At 42.7% G+C, this 17,460-nt stretch overlaps 1 protein-coding gene across 1 annotated transcript in view; it reads right to left on the minus strand.

Annotated features, from left to right (window-relative positions):
- Lsg1 (large 60S subunit nuclear export GTPase 1) overlaps window positions 1-15,817 on the minus strand; it is a 32,280-nt gene extending 16,463 nt beyond the window's left edge. Inside the window, exons 1-7 of the mRNA XM_045151074.1 lie at window positions 15,681-15,817; window positions 13,207-13,333; window positions 10,989-11,109; window positions 10,736-10,822; window positions 9,697-9,783; window positions 1,420-1,480; window positions 538-714 (exon numbers count right to left, since the gene is read on the minus strand). Of these exons, the coding sequence (XP_045007009.1) occupies window positions 538-714; window positions 1,420-1,480; window positions 9,697-9,783; window positions 10,736-10,822; window positions 10,989-11,109; window positions 13,207-13,333; window positions 15,681-15,779 (759 nt within the window). The 5' untranslated portion in view covers window positions 15,780-15,817. The remainder of the gene's footprint in view (window positions 1-537; window positions 715-1,419; window positions 1,481-9,696; window positions 9,784-10,735; window positions 10,823-10,988; window positions 11,110-13,206; window positions 13,334-15,680) is intronic.
- Window positions 15,818-17,460: the final 1,643 nt, after the last annotated feature.

Genomic DNA, 17,460 nt, shown 5'->3' on the forward strand with positions numbered 1-17,460 from the left:
AGGGCCCAAGAAGGTACTATATTCTTCAGTTGCCCCTCTGTTCTGACTTCTCTTATTGAACTTACAAGGCCATTATGAAACTCCCTATATAACTTCTTGCTTAAAATTAAAGGCCGGGTGTGGGGGTGCACACCTTTAATCCCAGCACTTGGGAGGCAGAGGTAGGAAGATCTCCATGAGTTTGAGGCCCCCCTGAGACTACATAGTGAATTCCAGGTCAATCTGGGCTAGACCAAGACCCTACCTTGAAAACAAACAAACAAACCAAACAAACAAACAAACAAAAATTTAAAAGAAGAAGAAAGAAACAACAACAAAAATTAAGATACTAGTGTATAGCACTGAGCATGTCAGATCATTAGACAACCACAAAGAAACTAACTTTGTGATTCACTCTGTCCACAGGCAACCCTACTACTGTGGCATTTAGGGGGGAAAAATCTGCAACATGTATACAAGAAACATAGCACACCAATAAAAATAAAAAAATAAAATCCTCCCTGAAGCCCACCATGAGCAAAAGCTCCATAGGGTTACCTTAGTATCATCAGTTAGGTGACCGGTTTCAGCTAAAGCTGACCAGAAAATAACCTTCACACCTTCTTTTTCGAAGTACGTGGCCCAGGCACTCCGCTGCTCAGCTGTCAACAAGTCAGCCTTGTTTATGAGAATAATGTTCTCCTTGGCAGTACTGATTTCTTTAACGTAACACTCCTGAAAATGACAAAGGCACTTACAAAAGTCTCTTCACACAAGTAAAAATTGAGGTTAATTATACTAGGGATTCTCAATTCAACTCTTATTTCCCCCTCCCCTGGCCATAGTATGAACCACGTTATAATTTACAGGAATAAAATCTACTTATCATTTCTGTAAGCTCTGAAAAGAATTTTCACCAAGATCTTTGTTAGGCATTTAAAAAATCTGAACTATTAGCCACTATGATCCTAGAACTCATATACACACACAGTTGTTTTTATCAATTAAAAGCTGTACTATATCATGTCTTTTAATCCTTGTACCTTAGTAACCACCCTGTGTTTTATAAATTCAGTTCACTTGTAAACCACAGGAGTAAATAATACGAAAGAACTTAATAAAATGGCAAAAAAGAAATGACTGGAATATACTAAAAAGGCTAAAACATTACTTTGATTGCTGTCTTTTGAAAAAAGGGGGATTTTTAATAACAAATTTCTAATCACGAAATTTCCAATAACAGTGCTAGAAAGCTAGAAAATGCAAGTGTTGGTACCTTTCTGCAGATGGGAAAGACTCTTGCAGAAAACATCTGTCTAAACAGTGTCTTTCTGCAGCTTCTAACCCTGAGAGAGGAGGGCCTAATTATAACAGAATGCTTGCCTATAGTTGCTCCTGTGAGTAATTTTATTCCAAGGACCCAAGTCAAACTCCACTTACCAAATCCTCACATCTAAACAAGAGTGGGTTTCGAGCATCTACTATCTGGACCACAATATCACTGGGGGGGAAAAAGCGAGATAATACCAGTCAATGCAAAATAAAAGGGATTGCTGACTACATTCTAATGGTCGTAGTGGGAAACACTTTCCATATAGTAAGAACTTGACATATAACGTGCTCAAAGTCAGTTAGTTTGTGATGGAGCCAGAATAGACACCCAGGCAGTCTGAACCAGAGATCATACTCTTAAATAATACATTCTAATATAGCCCCAAAAGCCCCAATGGCATTTACTGTTAAATCTTTCACTATAACTTCTGATAACCTTTCCTGATGAGAAAAAAAGAGCATCCTATATACTTTAAGGTGAAATATACTAAATAGTCTGACCTGAAATTGTATTAAGGACCCCAAAGTAATTACTTGGTGACAATGCCCATTATAAGAGTATCTTTTCTTTCTTTTAAAAAATATTCTGGGCTGTGAGTAATAACACATGTCTTTAATCCCAGCACTTGGTTTACAGAGGTAAGAGGACTAGAGTGAGACCCTACTTCTAAAAAGCAAAATGAATAATTAATTAAATTATTTTGGGCTGGAGAGATAGTTTAGCAGTTAAGGTGCTTGTACTTGTAAGTGAAACCTAAGGACCTAGGTTTGATTCCCCAGTATCCAGGGCTGATGTAAGCCAAATGCACAAGGTGGTGCATACATCTGGAGTTTGCAGTGGCTAGAGGCCCTGGTGTGCCCATTTCCTCTCTATCTGCCTCCTCCTCTGTCTCTCTCAAATAAATAAAAATATTCGTATTTATTTGAGAGGAGAATAGAATATGGGTGTGCCAGAGCCTCCAGACACAGACACATGCTCTACATTATGCATCTGGCTTTATCTGGATGGCAGGCTTTACAAGCAAGCACCTTTAACTGCTGAGCCATCTCTCAGCCCAAAAGCCGGTATCTTATCTAAATCCAGGACTGTCAAGTACTTTATTCCCAGCAATCAATCATCTACCAGTTCCTAGAAAATACAAACAGCACAGTATCAGCCTGAGTATTCACATCACAGCACAAGTGATGCTGAGTCCAATTTCTTCTACCACATATAAACAGATGCCAGTGAGACAGCTTTCTGCAGCTGGCAGCGAGGCTCTCCAGTCCCTCACAAGTGGCACTGCCCCACAGCAGCGTCCTTCTCCCTAGAGAAGCTGCTTCACTTCTCTCAGAGGCTTCCTCTTCCCTCAGTCTCCCTGACTCGGAAGATGGTCCAGGGCTAACCACCTTTGTTCCGTAACTCTCTGTAGCTGTTCTCAATGTCAAAGCATCAAGGCGACCATTTCGGGTGGGACTTTTTTTTTTTTTTTTTTTTTTTTTGCTTTTCGAGGTTGGGTCTCACTCTGGCCCAGGCTGACCTGGAATTCACTATGGAGTCTCAGGGTGCCTCGAATTCATGGCGATCCTCCTACCTCTGCCTCCCAAATGCCAGGAATAAAGGCGTGTGCCACCATGCCCGGCTTTCGGGTAGGACTTTTGATACTTTCAATGTTTTTTCTGAGCTGGATGTGGGAACACATTATCTGTAATTCAAACTTTTCGGAGACAGAGGATGAATGGCCCAAATTTGTGGTTAGCCTGGTCTACATGCTGAGTTCCAGGCCAAGCAGGACTATATAGTGAGGTCCTGTCACAAAACAAAGCAAAACCAAACCAAATCAAACCAAACCCCACTATGAAGCCAATCCAAAATCAAAGTTCATTTTCTTTCAGAACAGTTAAAATTCTAGCATAATTTTATGATTCAAAGAAACTCACAGATTTGCTAATTTTTGGCAAACTGTTTTAATGTTCTCTAATTAAGCTGGTTCCAGTATTTCCTTTTTCAGGATATCTCACTTTCACACTAAATTAAGCTAAATGGTCTCAAAAAAAAAAGTGGGGGAGGGGGAAAGAAGCTTAGTAAGTTAAAGCTACAAACTACAGGCCGATCAACATTACGCATGATGTCCTCCCACCAATACACAGAAAGAAGTTTCCAACTCCAGTAAGAAAAGACAAAGACATTTCAAGTTAGCTGATCATGGATTAGAATACAAAGTGGCAACTTTGGAGCAGGAAGCTTTTAGGCAACACACTGGAAATGCTTTGTCTTGCTGGAATTGTTCTACCCCCACTGCCTCAGCAGTCTCCTGTGTTTAGATGTTATATACGCATTTTTTTTTTTTCTGATAACTACTATTAAAGTTATAGAGGCAGATGGCTTAACCAGCCTGTTAGTAAGCAGGTGACATCTGTTGTAGGGAAAACATCAATAAATATTTTCTCTTAAAGACATGGTAGTAGTTTTTAACAACATTTCTGGATAACCAGATATATTTCAATGTAAAAATTTGTAATCCAACCGAGGCTACAATTTCAATATACAGGCTCACTCTGGGGGTTAAACTAGTTGCTAATTTAGGGACATAAAATGTATAAAATACCAATCTGTTGATCACAGAAAATGTAACACATATGGTTCCCTCTTTTTTAAACAGAAGCTTAAAATTTTTTTTTTTAAATTTATTAGAGAGAGAGAATGAGAATGGATGCACTAGGGTCTCCAGCTGCTTCAAATGAACTCCAGACATATGTGCCACTTTGTGCATCTGGCTTTTATTCAGGTCGTTAGGCTTTACAGGCAAGTACCTTAACCACTGAGCAATCTCTCCAGCCAATCTGCACCCTCTCAAAACCAACAAAAATGAAACAATTATGAGCAATGGAAAAAAATTGAGAATAATGACAAGCACATTTTTTACAAATATTTATTTGAGAGAGAGAGGGGAGAATATGGGAGCACCAGGGCCTCTAGTCACTATAAATGAACTCCAGATGCATGTACCACCTTGCGCATTTGGCTTTACATGGGTACTGGGGAACTGAACCTGGGTCTTTATGCTTTGAAGGCAAGCACCTTAACCTTTAAGCCATCTCTCCAACAGAAGCAAGCGGATTTTTATGCCTGAGAGTCCCTAGAAAGCTCAGAGTCAGAAGCATGAGTTCTCTCCAAGAAAGAGTCTGGGCACAGGTCTGACAGTCTGAAGAGTGATTTCCTAGGTGCCCTAATGTTCCAGCTAAGCCAGCCCACAGCTCTGATTCCTCTACCCTCAATAGCAAGAAGACTAATGGAGATGAACCCCAGAGGCTCTCCAATGGGGACACAGGCATGGGAAAGGTGGGAAAGAGGAATCACATGTATAAAAGGGATTAAATGTGAGTCTACACAGTGAACTGTGAAGATGCCTGCTCCTTTATATCATATCACTCAGATCACTCTTCACTTTCCAAACAAATAAAACCAATGACGCCTGCCTAGTCACCCTACACATACCACTTGGCACACTCCACCTAAACAGGAGACCTGCCAATCAGCTATGTAATGCTTCATTCCTAAACATAATGGACCAAAAAATATCACTAGTCATTTGAAGAAGCCCCCTATGTCAGTCAGAAACCAGAATAAATAGTAAGAGGAACATGGAGGAAGGACAAGTAACACAGGAAGTAGGAGAAAAACCTACAACATGTGGATGCTATGAATGAAGTTGGGGGTCTTCCCTTAAGGTGGAGAATGCAGTACTGGAGAGGAGCTTGTGGCCACTTTTCTTTGGAAATAAAAGAACCCACTGTCGGCTGTTACTAAAGCCGTAAAAGAGACATGAGCCCATTCTGCTGGAGAGAAGTCCTCCAGGAATCTGAATGGCGCTGGGGCTTCCAAGTTCCACTCAAGCCCGATGACTGAAGCCTGCGACCAGCAGCAAACTTCTTTTTTCAGGCTACTGCTCTGACCTTCCCACATCCCAGCAAAATAGCCCTCCATATACGACCAAGGGTCAAGGAGCCCAAGTGATTAAAAAAAAAAAAATCAAAACCTAATTTACCATTTTAGTGCATATTACAATGACTTTAAGAATATTTAATTTATTTATTTGAGACAGAGAGTGAGGAAGAGGCAGAGAGAAAGAGAGAAGGGGCGCACCACGCAAGGGCCACCAGCCACTGCAAACAGACTCCAGTCTCACACGCCCTCTTGTGCAGCTGGCTTACATGGGTACAGGGGAATTGAACCTGGGTCCTTGGGCTTCACAGGCAAGTGCCTTAACCACTCCAGCCCTGATCTTAAGAATATTCACAAAGTTGGGAGCTGGGAGATGGCTCAATAGGTAAAATACTTACACAGCAAGCCTTAATACCCGAGTTTGGATCCCCAGACCCTACCTACAATCCCAACACGAGGTGAACAGAGACTCTGCCTTCAAAGGGCTGGAAAGTAAGAACCAACCAAAGTTGTCCTTTGACATCCACATAACACACATGCCTGCCCACACTCACATATGAACACATACACAAATATATAAAATATTCACAAACATCACCACTATCTAGAATGCTGTCGTCACCTTAAAAAGAAAGGTGATTTATTTCACAGAAAATGTCTTATTCCATCCACTTTTCTGCAGATGACTTAGCTGGGCAGTCAAGCTTTGCAAGAAAGCACCATTAACCACTGAGCAATCTCCCATGTCCTAAGTTTTCATATTTTAGTATTCATTTCCAGCTAGCAGTGAATCCAGTTCTTCTTCCCATACCTTTACCAGCATTTATTTTCTATTTATTTGGTTGATGCAATATCCCCCCCCCCCTTTTCTCCCCAGATAGGGTCTCACTCTAGTCCAGGCTGACCTGGAACTCACTGTGTAGTCTCAGGCTGGCCTCAAACACATAGTGATCCTTCTATCTCAGCCTTGGAAGTGCTGTGGATTAAAGGTATGTGCCATCACATCCAGCTTTATTTAGTTATTTTTGAGGTAAGGTCTTGCTTTGGCCCAGGCTGACCTGGAAGTCACTATGTAGTCTCAGGCAGACCTTGAATTAAGATGAGAACTTTATTTTTAATTTTTAAATTTTTATCTGTATTTACTTATTTGAGAGAAAGATACAGACAAAATGAGCATGCCAGGGCCTTCAGCCACTGTGAATGAACTCCAGACGCATGCGCCACCCTGGGCATCTGGCTTACATGGGTCCTGGGAAATCGAAATTGGGTTCTTTGGCTTTGCAGGTGCCTTAACTGCTAAGCCATTTCTCCAGTCCAAGAACTTTATTTTTTAAAAATGTTAATTAATTAATTTGAGAGTGAAAGAGACAGAGAAACAGGAAGAAGCACAAGGGCCTCTGGCCAGAACAAACTCCAGACACATGTGACAAGCTTTGTGCACCTGGCTTTATATGGGGTGCTGAGAAATCAAACTCCGGACTGTCTGGCTTTGCAAGCAAGTGCCTTTAACCACTGAGCAATTTCTTTAGCCCTGAACTGAGAATTTTATTGCATGAACATGTTTGATTTCTAAATACATATCTTGTTTGTTTGGTTTTTGAGGTAGGGCCTTACTCTAGCCTAGGCTGACCTGGAACTCACTCTGTAGCCCAGGCTGACCTCATTCTCATAGTAAGCCTCCTACACCTCAGCCTCTCAAATGCTAGGAATAAACGTGTGTGTCACAATGCCCAGCCTGCCTATCTATCTTATCTATCTACCCACCCACCCATCTATCTACCTACCTGCCTACCTACCTACCTAAGTGAGAGAGAGAAAGAGGAGAAGAGGCAGAGAGAAAGAGAATGGGCGTGCCAGGGCCTCCAGCCACTGCAAATGAACTCCAGAGCATGTTCCCTCTTGTGTATCTGGCTCACGTGGGTCCTGGGGAATCAACTGGGGTCTTAGGCTTCTCAAACACCTTAACCACTAAACCATTTCTCCCATTTGCCCAGATCCCAGCCCCCAGCCTATTTTTAAAATATTTTTATTTGCTGGGCATGGTGGCACACGCCTTTAATCCCAGCACTTGGGAGGCCAAGATAGGAGTATCGCTGTGAGTTCAAGGCCAACCTGAGGACTACATAGTGAATTCCAAGTTAGCCTGGGCAAGAGTGAGATCCTACCTTGAAAAACAAAACAAAAATAAATAAATATTATTTTTAATTTATTTATTTGCAAGTAGAGGAGGGAAGAAAGGATGAGAATGGGTGCACCACAGCCTCTTGCTGGATCAAACTCCAGACACATGCTCCACTTTGTGCATGTTGTTTTGCACAGATACTGGGGAATTGAACCCAGGCCTTCAGCTTTGCAAGCAAAGCCATCTCTGTAACCCCATTCACATGTTATTAATGTCCAATTTAAAAAAGAAAAAAGCCGGGCGTGGTGGCACACGCTTTTAATCCCAGCACTCGGAAGGCAGAGGTAGGAGGATTGCTGTGAGTTTGAGGCCACCCCAAGACTCCATAGTGAATTCCAGGTCAGCCTGGGCTAGAGTGAGACCCTACCTTGAAAAACCAAAAAAATAAAATAAAATAATAAAAATAATCAAGCTGGATGTGGTGGCACAAGCCTTCAATCCCAGCACTTGGGAGGCCATGATAGAAGGATCCCTATTAGTTCAAGGCCACCCTGAGATTACATAGTGAATTCCTGGTCAGTCTGGGACACAGTAATACCCTACCTTAAAAAAAAAAAAAATCAGGGCTGGAATTGTTTCTCTTTCAGATAAATAAATAAAAATATTTTTAAAAAGCTGGAGAGATGGCTTAGTGGTTAAGACATTTGCCTACGAAACCAAAGAACCCAGGTTCGATTCCCCAGGACCGACATAAGCCAGATGCACAATGTGGCACATGTGTCGGGAGTTTTGTTTTTAGCAGCTAGAGCCCCTGGCATGCCCAGTTTTTCTCTCTCCCCCTGTTGTCTCTCAAATAAATAAATAAAACAAAAATGGTTTAAAATATTTAATTCCAGCCCTTGGGAGGCAGAGGTAGAAAGATTGCTGTGAGTTTGAGGCCAGCCTGTAACTATAGAGTGTCAGGTCAGCCTAGGCCAGATCTGGTGAGACCCTACCTTGAAAAAAAAAAAAAAATCAGGGATTGGAGAGAGGGCTCCGTAAGGTGCTTTCCTGCAAGGCCTGCTGACCTGAGGGTGGTTTACTAGTACTCATGTAAAGTTCTGGTGTGCCTATTTTCTCTACTTGCAAAATAAATAAATAAAATATATTAAAAAAACAAAACCCTCCTCTCCATTATGCTGTCCTTATCACTTGTTCATTCCTCTCCTCCATCACAGCTCACCATATTCTGCATGCAACACAGTAGGAGTCACACTCCCTTTTGCCTTTTACAGCCATTGTGTGCTCTGAGCTGAAGGTCTGCATTTCACTTATCTGTGTGCCCCTGGCATTCGGCACTTTGGCATTTACTTGACATCTGTCTCCCCTCATTACATACATGCTCTTTCTTGTAGGCAAGAATGTACTTTTTTTTTTTTTTAATTTATTTATTTGAGAGCGACAGACACAGAGAGAAAGACAGATAGAGGGAGAGAGAGAGAATGGGCGCGCCAGGGCTTCCAGCCTCTGCAAACGAACTCCAGACGCGTGCGCCCCCTTGTGCATCTGGCTAACGTGGGACCTGGGGAACCGAGCCTCGAACCGGGGTCCTTAGGCTTCACAGGCAAACGCTTAACTGCTAAGCCATCTCTCCAGCCCAAGAATGTACTTTTATCTACTCTCATGTTTCCCATATGACCTGGAGGAACTGGATATACATTTGCTGGAGTAGCTGTAGCTACTCCAGAATTCACCTTACCGACAGATTCACTAGCACACACTTGTCAAATGTACGCACCTAGTAACTCCATCTGATTGACACACACACACAACACACAGTTCTATGGTACCAAGGACTGAACCTGGGCCACACACATGACAGGCAAGTATTCTACCACTGAACTAGCTCTAAGCCCTTATACAGGAAAAAACAAAAACAAAAACAACAACAAAACCACCTCTATATTTGGGGGTGGGAAGAGGGCTCAGTTCAATTAAAGGAGCTTGTTTGCAAAGCCTGTCAACCTGGGTTCAATTGCTTGGTACCTACATAAAGCTGAACCACAAAAAGCAGTGTGTGCATCTGGCATTCACATGCAGTGGAAAGACCCCCAGAGTGCACATGCAAGTGTGCACACACAAATAAATGTAAAATATTATAAAACCTCTAATATAAATCCTCTCTATTTTAAGTCAAAGAGCACCAGACTTTCAGCTTTTTTAAAATAATTTTCAACAGCCCATTATATAATTTAATCTCCATTCCCCCCAGATCCAAAGCCCATGAGCATAAGTCAATACCCAAACCTATTATCAAGACCACAATGTCTTTATAATATAAAAGAAAATGGTTACTCACCTTCTCTCAATGACCCTCCAGAGCTGGCGCCAAAAGTCCAAATTTCTTTCAAATGGAGTCAATATCAACTTTTGTTCCTCTTCTAGCCTGTCTTTAAAATAAGGAATTTATATCTTTGCCTATGTTTTAGAAAGTATAAATGCTCAAATTCATTACATTAAAATAATCAGTTGTATTATTATTATTTATGGTGCTGGGGGCTGAACTTAGGCTTCTGTGCATTCTAGGCAAGAGTTGTATCATTGAGCTACCTCCCAGGTCTTTAACTTTTTATTGTTGGCAGAGTCTCACTAAATTGCCCAGGGTGGCCTTGAACTCAACTCTATATCCTAGGAGGACACTGAGCTTTCAATCCTGCTGCCTCATCCTCCCAAGCAGTTGATATTAAAGGCTTGTGCCAATAGGTCAAGCACTGTCAAAATTTTTTTATACACCTCTAGCCGAGCCAGTAAAAAAAAAAAAAAAAAAAAAGAAACCTAACATTTATTCATATAATACTCCACTGAATACAATTTATTCTTGGTGGGATGGAGAGATGGCTCAGCAGTTAAAGGAGCTTGCTTGCAAAGCCTGAGAGCCTGGGTTCAATTCCCCAGTACCCAGGTAAAGTCAGATGCACAAAGTAGCACATGTGTCTGAAGTTGTGTTTGCAGTGGCAGGAGGACCTGGTGTGCCCATTCTCTCTCTTTCAAACAGATAAAGAAATATTTAAAAAAGATTTTAAATTACTAAGCCATAAAGCTTCTCTCTCAAACAAAAATCACATCTCTCTCTCTCTCATAACTCTTACTAGAAGAATCCTCAGGAGAGCTGAGCTCAACTGCAGAGAACCTGGTGACACAGAAGGCCACTAAAGGCCACAAGGCCAGGAAGACAACCTGCGCCCAGCATGCTGTGTGCCTATGCACAAAAACACACCTGTAGGCAGAACACTACCATTTTCCACTTAAAAATTTGAGTTCAGGCTCCACAAAGTAAACAGCAATGCTAAAATGCCTGAACTGGCGTCTCAATGGCAAAGTTAGAGTCTAACACTCACCGGACAAGTTGACGTCTCCATTTTAGGAAGTTATCTTTTTCTGCCTGCTTGAGTTCTTCTGGGCTAGTTTTGTTGTCCCACGTTGGTCTGAAACAATCAAAGTGAGGAAAGTGTCACACATAACTACCAAAATAAAAAGAGAAGCAGATGTAATGGCAGGTAAGAAAAGGAAACAGGAAACCATGAGCAACTTAAAAGATGTGCACTCAGTGGCCCTGCAATGCGTCTTGGTGCACGTCCTTGTTCAACTCACCTCCTTGGTATACACAAGAACTGTCTGTTTTCTTCATGGAGTTTCTTAATTCTCTGGCTCTCTTCGAAAGATAGCAGTCCAGTTCTAGCTTCAGGGAGCACAAACTTAATATTAAGCTTCTCTGTTCACAGGGAAAAAAAAACAAAACAGTATTATTTAAGGGGCAACTTAAGGCAGTGGGGTGTACCAGGGTCTTTTCCCACTGTAAATGAATGACAGATGTATGTACTACTTTGCACCTGGCTTTACATGGGTGCTAGGGAAGTAAACCTAGCTCAGCAGGCCATGAAGAAAGTGCCTTTAACCACAGAGTCATCTTCCCAGACCAAATTTCAGCTTTCTTAACTTGGTTCTTCTAGCTCTACAAATAAAGAGAGAAAGCTGGGCGTGGTGGCACACATCTTTAATCCTACCACTCGGGAGGCAGAGGTAGGAGGATGGCCATGAGTTTAGGGGGCCACCCTTGAGACTACAGAGTGAATTCCAGGTCAGCCAGGGATAGAGTGAGATCCTACCTCAAAAAACCAAAAAGGCAAAGGACCTAGGTTCAACTTCCCAGGACCCACGTAAGCCAGATGCACAAGGAGGTGTATGCATCTGGAGTTTGTTTGCAGTGGTTGGAGGCCCTGAGCACCCATCCTCTATTTCTCCTTCTCTCTCAAATAAATAAAGTATTGACAATATATACAATTCCATATAGCCACTTTCATGGAAACAGAAGCAGTAAGAATACACAAGGACTGTGAAGATTTAGTATAATTGCTTTTCTCACTTTATGCTAATGGGAGTTGGTGAAAAGGCAAAGATTTAATAACCATACTTGACAAATGGGAAATAGGACAAATGGGTGGCTGGTGTCTAGGCTGTGAGTGGGCTACAGGATTTGACCAAGTGGCTGGAGTGCATATACGTAGCTCCAGCTAAGCAGGGCGGGAGTGAAGCTCCAAGGCGGGTGCTCAGCTGGGATGAAAAGACGCAGACCAGGGACCAAAGTAGTTCCCAAGGATGGACAGAGCAAATGGGAGTGTTGGCCGGGAGGCTGTGGTGGTTTCATTCAGGTGATCCCCTAAACTTAGGTATTCCAATGCTAGGTTCCCAGCTGATGGACATTTGGGAATTAACATCTTCTGGAGGCAGTGTATTATTGTGGGCAGGCTTATGAGTGATATAGACAGTTTCCCCTTGCCAGTGTTTGGCACTCTCTTCTGTTCCTGTTGTCCACCTGATGTTGGCCAGGGGTGATGTCCACCCTCTGTTCATGCCATCGTTTTCCCCTACCATTGTAGAGCTTCCCCTCAAGCCTACAAGCTAAAATAAACCTTTTTTCCCCCTCTTGGTTGGGTGATTTCTGCCAGCAATGCGAACCTGACTGCAACAGAGGCCATCATTGAAAGGATGCCCTGAAGCCTCTGTCTATAAGATTCTCTATCATCTTCCTCATCCCCCTTCTGAGACAGGGTCTTGCTATATAGCCCAGGCTGGCCTCGAACTCGCCAGTTGTGATACCACACACATTCCAGGACACTGATGTGAAAGGATTTCTGTGAGTTTGTGGATCTGGCTTTATGTGGGCACTGGGGAACTGAGTCCAAGTTGTTAAGACTTTGTAGGCCAGTGCCTTAACCACTGAGCCATTTCTCCAGCCCTACTAAGTAGAGAATGACCCACTGTCTTCTACAGACCTCTCACAGCACTTAAAACAACTCTTTTTGCCCCTCTTCTCCACCCCCCACCCCAAAACTTATTTGGTAACACTGTTCTGAGTAGCCAACACAATGCCTGATAGAGGTGGGGCTGAAGGAAATATTTTGTACAAATGTATGAATTATTAAGCAATAGAATAACATCTATAATAAGAAGAAATAAAAGTTTTATAATGCTTAGAATGAACACACAAACACATACTTCCATGGTGAGCAGTGAAACTTCCTCAAGGCAACAAGGGTAGGATTTTGCTTTCTACAGTGGTTTCCTGAACTTAACGTGTAAAGTATGATCTGCAGTGTTTTCAGAGCTGAACCTAAGAAATAGTGCACAACCTACCTTGTACCTACCAGACTTTTGGGTTAATGACAGACCATTTATAGGCTGAGCACACTTTCCAACATTTCTAAGTAGGGGGCTGGGAGAGACGATTCCACAGTTAAAGGCACCAGCTTGAAGTAAGCAAGAGGGAAATGCAACCACGGTCCTATATGCTCAGCCATATACAACTCACCAGCTACAAACTCTGTTCCCGCAAGTTCAGCAGTTGCAAGAAAGTCATCAAGAGAGCTTTGTTCAGTGACTGACTGAAGATTAAGACGGCCCCAGTCATAGCCATCATTGAGGTCACTGGTGTGCAACTATGAATAAAACAGAGGGTAAAGAAACAAAGTTCTCTTCTGTTCTTGACATGCAGGCAAGTGTTACACTTAAATTTTTTTTTTAAATTTATTTGAGAGAGAGAGAGAGAGAGAGAGAAAGAGAGGGAGGAAGGGAGGGAGGGAGGGAGGGAGGGAGGGAGAGAATGGGCATGCCAGGGTCTTCAGCGACTGGAAATGAACTCCATGTGCCACTTTGTGCATCTTACATGGGTCCTGGGGAATCGAGCCTAGGTCCTCTGGCTTTGCAGGCAAGCACCTTAATTGCTAAGCCATCTCCTCAGCCCTGTGCTAAACTTTTTGTAAGCTATTTGATAATCTTGAGGGAGGCTTGGCTCCTTTAGGATACTAATTAACATTAGACAGGCTGGATGCATAGCTTAGTAGGAAAGTACTTGCCTAGTGTGTTCAAGGTCCTAGCTTCAGTGTCCAGCAACACCAAACTCCAGACCAAGACACTTAAATGAGTATTTCTTACCTCATGAGAAGCACTTCCTTTTCATCATTTAATTTCATTTTTCAGACTCGGCTAGTTAGTCAGAAAACTGTCATAGAGATCTGCACTAACAAACATTTATTTGGTGGCCACCTGTGATCCCAGTAACTTAGGAGCTGGAGGCAGGAGGATCATAAATTCAAGATCAACTTGAACTATATGGTGAGACCTTCCCAATACAATAATTTTGACTTATTTATTAGAGAATAGAGAGAGAGGATATATGAATGGGCACACTAGGGCCTCTAGCTACTGCAAACTAACTCCAGACACAAGTGATAATATAGCAAAATGAAACCATAGGAATGGAAAACAAAGATGATTGTATCACATGTTATGCATGGACATTTCTTATTCTATCTGACTGGAGTTAAACCTCTCAAGCTGCAGCACCTGAGTTCAATCCCTAGACCCCACGGAAAAGGCCAGGACCTGTGGTGGGCATGCAGATACTGACAATGACATGGGAGGTGGAGACAAGAGCGTGCGCGCGCGTGCGCGCGCACACACACACACACACTCACTCTCTCTCTCTCTCTTAAAAAAAGGGGGGAACTGGAGAGATGGCTCTGCAGTTAAAGGAACTTGCATGCAAGGCTGGCAGGCCCAGGTTCAATTTTCTAGCCACCCATGTAAAGTCAAATAGGCATCTGTTTCCAGCAACAAGAAAAAAAAAAGTTCCCAATTAATATATTGGTTTCCAGATACAACCAGAGCTGTATATGCTGTATGTTTTTTACAGGCACAAATACAATTAAATTAAAAAAAAAAATTAAGGGTCAAAAGCTTAAATGGTTTGCCTTGGGTCACAAGATAAACATAAGTTTGAATAAAGATTAGAATATGATTCTTTAGAATTCACATTCGATCTCTTAATTCCTAAAAGCTATCCTAAGAACGTGATTCAAAATCAATTAAAACGACCAATAATCAAATCCTTTACACCTGATAAATTTTGGTAGACAATGTATGTTGATTCCTCCAGTTGGAAGTGGACTGGTGTGACTGGCACATGCATAATCAAGTCAGCACACGATCTTACTGAGAATTCAGTACACTCTCAAATACCTAGGGGAATGAAAGTGACCACTAGGATGACAAGCATAAACCAAACACTTCATTAACTTTTTAGGGGTCCTACTATGATCTTCCTAGGCTAAGGGACCTGTAAGCTATTTGTCACCCTTTAGAAATGAAGAGATCAGCCGGGCGTGGTGGCACACACCTTTAATCCCAGCACTGGGGAGGAAGAGGTAGGAAGATCGCCGTGAGTTCGAGGCCAGTCTGAGACTACATAGTGAATTCCAGGTCAGCCTGCGCTAGAGCGAGACCCTACCTCGAAAAACCAAAGAAATGAAGGGCTCATCTTAGAGCTAAATCGCTAAGGGGAAACACAAGGAAAACAGCAGGGAGTTTAGTTATTTTTCTTTTTCTTTTCTAGCTTATTTCTTATTCCAGATGAAAACGAATAGCTTCAGGAAACTCAAAAAAAGTTTTTTTTTTTAATCAAAAGATTAGAAACTCCCAAGACAGTCCATGGCTTCAAAGGCCACACAGCAAACGTAGAGAAGACAACCTGGCATTGAAGATTCTTGATGCTCCTGCTTCCAACTCTCCAGCAATTTCCAACGGGCAGGCGCCACCACAGCCGTCAGGATGCTCTAAATTCTCATCCCGTCCTCACAAGCCCTGTTTTAAAGTCTTTACCTGGGTGCCCTGCGCCGTGCCAGGGCCTGCTAGAAACTTCTACTCATCCTTCCAAAGTCTCAATTTTTGAAGCACGCAGGCTCTCGAAATCAGACTTAACAAGAAAGAAGACATGGCCTGCCTTACCCAAGCGTCGGTCGGTCGATGCCCACGGTTCCGCTGAGTCTGATGACGGATAAGGACCCGGCCCAGAGACCCGCCACCCTGCGCTTTCCTGCGACCCATCGCAGCACAGCACGAGTACAACCTTCTCTCCTCGGCGCGCGGGGCTTCCGGGTTTCCGGGCTCGCTTCCCGGAAGTGACGTCACGCGAGCGAGCCCAAGTAGTCCAGGCCCCAAGATGAGATGAGGAAGTAGGATCTGTTGCTCTCGGATGCTTCTTGCATATCTCGAATTTACTAGCATTGTGGAAAAGAAATGTTAGAATTGTTTCTGTTACCTTCCCTGTGGCTGTCTCTACATACGTGTCCATTTGGATAAACTGATTAAGAGAATGGTACATTCCAGGCTTGTTCATTCGCTTTTAGCGTCCGGCCGGAAATCGAAACAGTTGAAAAATATGGCTGGTGCCGTTCAAGGGAGTGACTATCTCCCCCCAGCTACCGTCAGTAGGAGGCGGAGACTCGGGTGTGGGATGTTTCCGTGGCACCAGGTGGCAGGAGCTTCCCGACATTGTTTTTCAACCAAGTTTGGTGTCCCTCGATGTGGCCTCGCGAAGTCCATCCAACCCAGCACCTTTTTTTTTTTTCGTTTTGTTTGTTTGCTTTCTTAGTAATCCCTAGTTGGGAAGTGGGGAGAAAAGTTGCCACTTGGAAGAGAGCTCGAAATGGAAAGATGAACCATTTTTTTCCAAAGGTTTAAAGGTTGCAGAGAGCCAACAACATCTGTCTTCTACTTTATTGAAAATAAAAAAGTTTACAAATTCCAGTTAATACTCCATTCTTTTTTTATATTTATTTATTTATTTGAGGGAGAAAGAGGGAGGGAGGGAGGGAGAGAGAGAGAGAGCGAGAGCGCAAGAGCCTCCAGTCATTGCAAACAAACTCCAGATGGATGCGCCCCCTTGTGCATCTGGCTCACGGGGGTCCTGAAGAATTGAACAGGGATCCTGTGACTTTGCAGGCAAACAAACGCCTTAACCGCTAAACCATCTCTCCAGCCTAAGATTAAAATGAGGGCTGGAGAGATGATTTAGAGGTTAAGGCACCTGCCTGCAAAGCCAGAGGACCCAGGTTTGATTCCCCGGAACCCATGTAAGCCAGATGCACATGGTAGCCCATGCGTCTGGAGTTTGTTTGCAGTGGCTAGAGGCTCTAGAGCGCCCATCCTCAGAAAAAAAGAGAAGAAAAAGAAAATTAAAATGAAAGTAGTGAGCTGGCTCTATTCATAGAGACTTGGGCTTTTCTTTTACTATAATGAATGTAAAAGAAGCTCAGAATTACCTGTGAGCAGCATTCTCAATAATCTGGAGAGCAACCATACTGTTGTGATGCTAAGAGAAGTAAACAGTCTGCACAGGTCATAGATCAGATATGTAGTGTTAGGAATCAAACCCAAATCTTGTCACTGCCCAATGTATTATTGAAGAGACCGTTGAGTTATTGTTAAGATGCATTCTAGAAGTCATAAATAGGGCTGGGGAGATGCCTCAGCCATTAAGGTACTTTCCTGGTTCAACAACTCTGGTTCAAGTCCCCAAGTTTCCGTGTAAAACCAGATGCATGAAGTGTCACATGAATCTGGAGCTTATTTAGCAGCTAGAGGCACTGGCATACCCATTCTCTCTCTCTCTCTCTCCCCACTTTTCTTCTTTCCTTGCAAATAAATAAAATAATATCTTTTAAAAAGTCATAGGTAGCATCATTATATTAACTGGATTGACCAAGGGTTGTATAATATATAAAAT

Source organism: Jaculus jaculus, chromosome 5, assembly GCF_020740685.1.
Source record: "Jaculus jaculus isolate mJacJac1 chromosome 5, mJacJac1.mat.Y.cur, whole genome shotgun sequence".
Classification (NCBI taxonomy): domain Eukaryota; kingdom Metazoa; phylum Chordata; class Mammalia; order Rodentia; family Dipodidae; genus Jaculus; species Jaculus jaculus.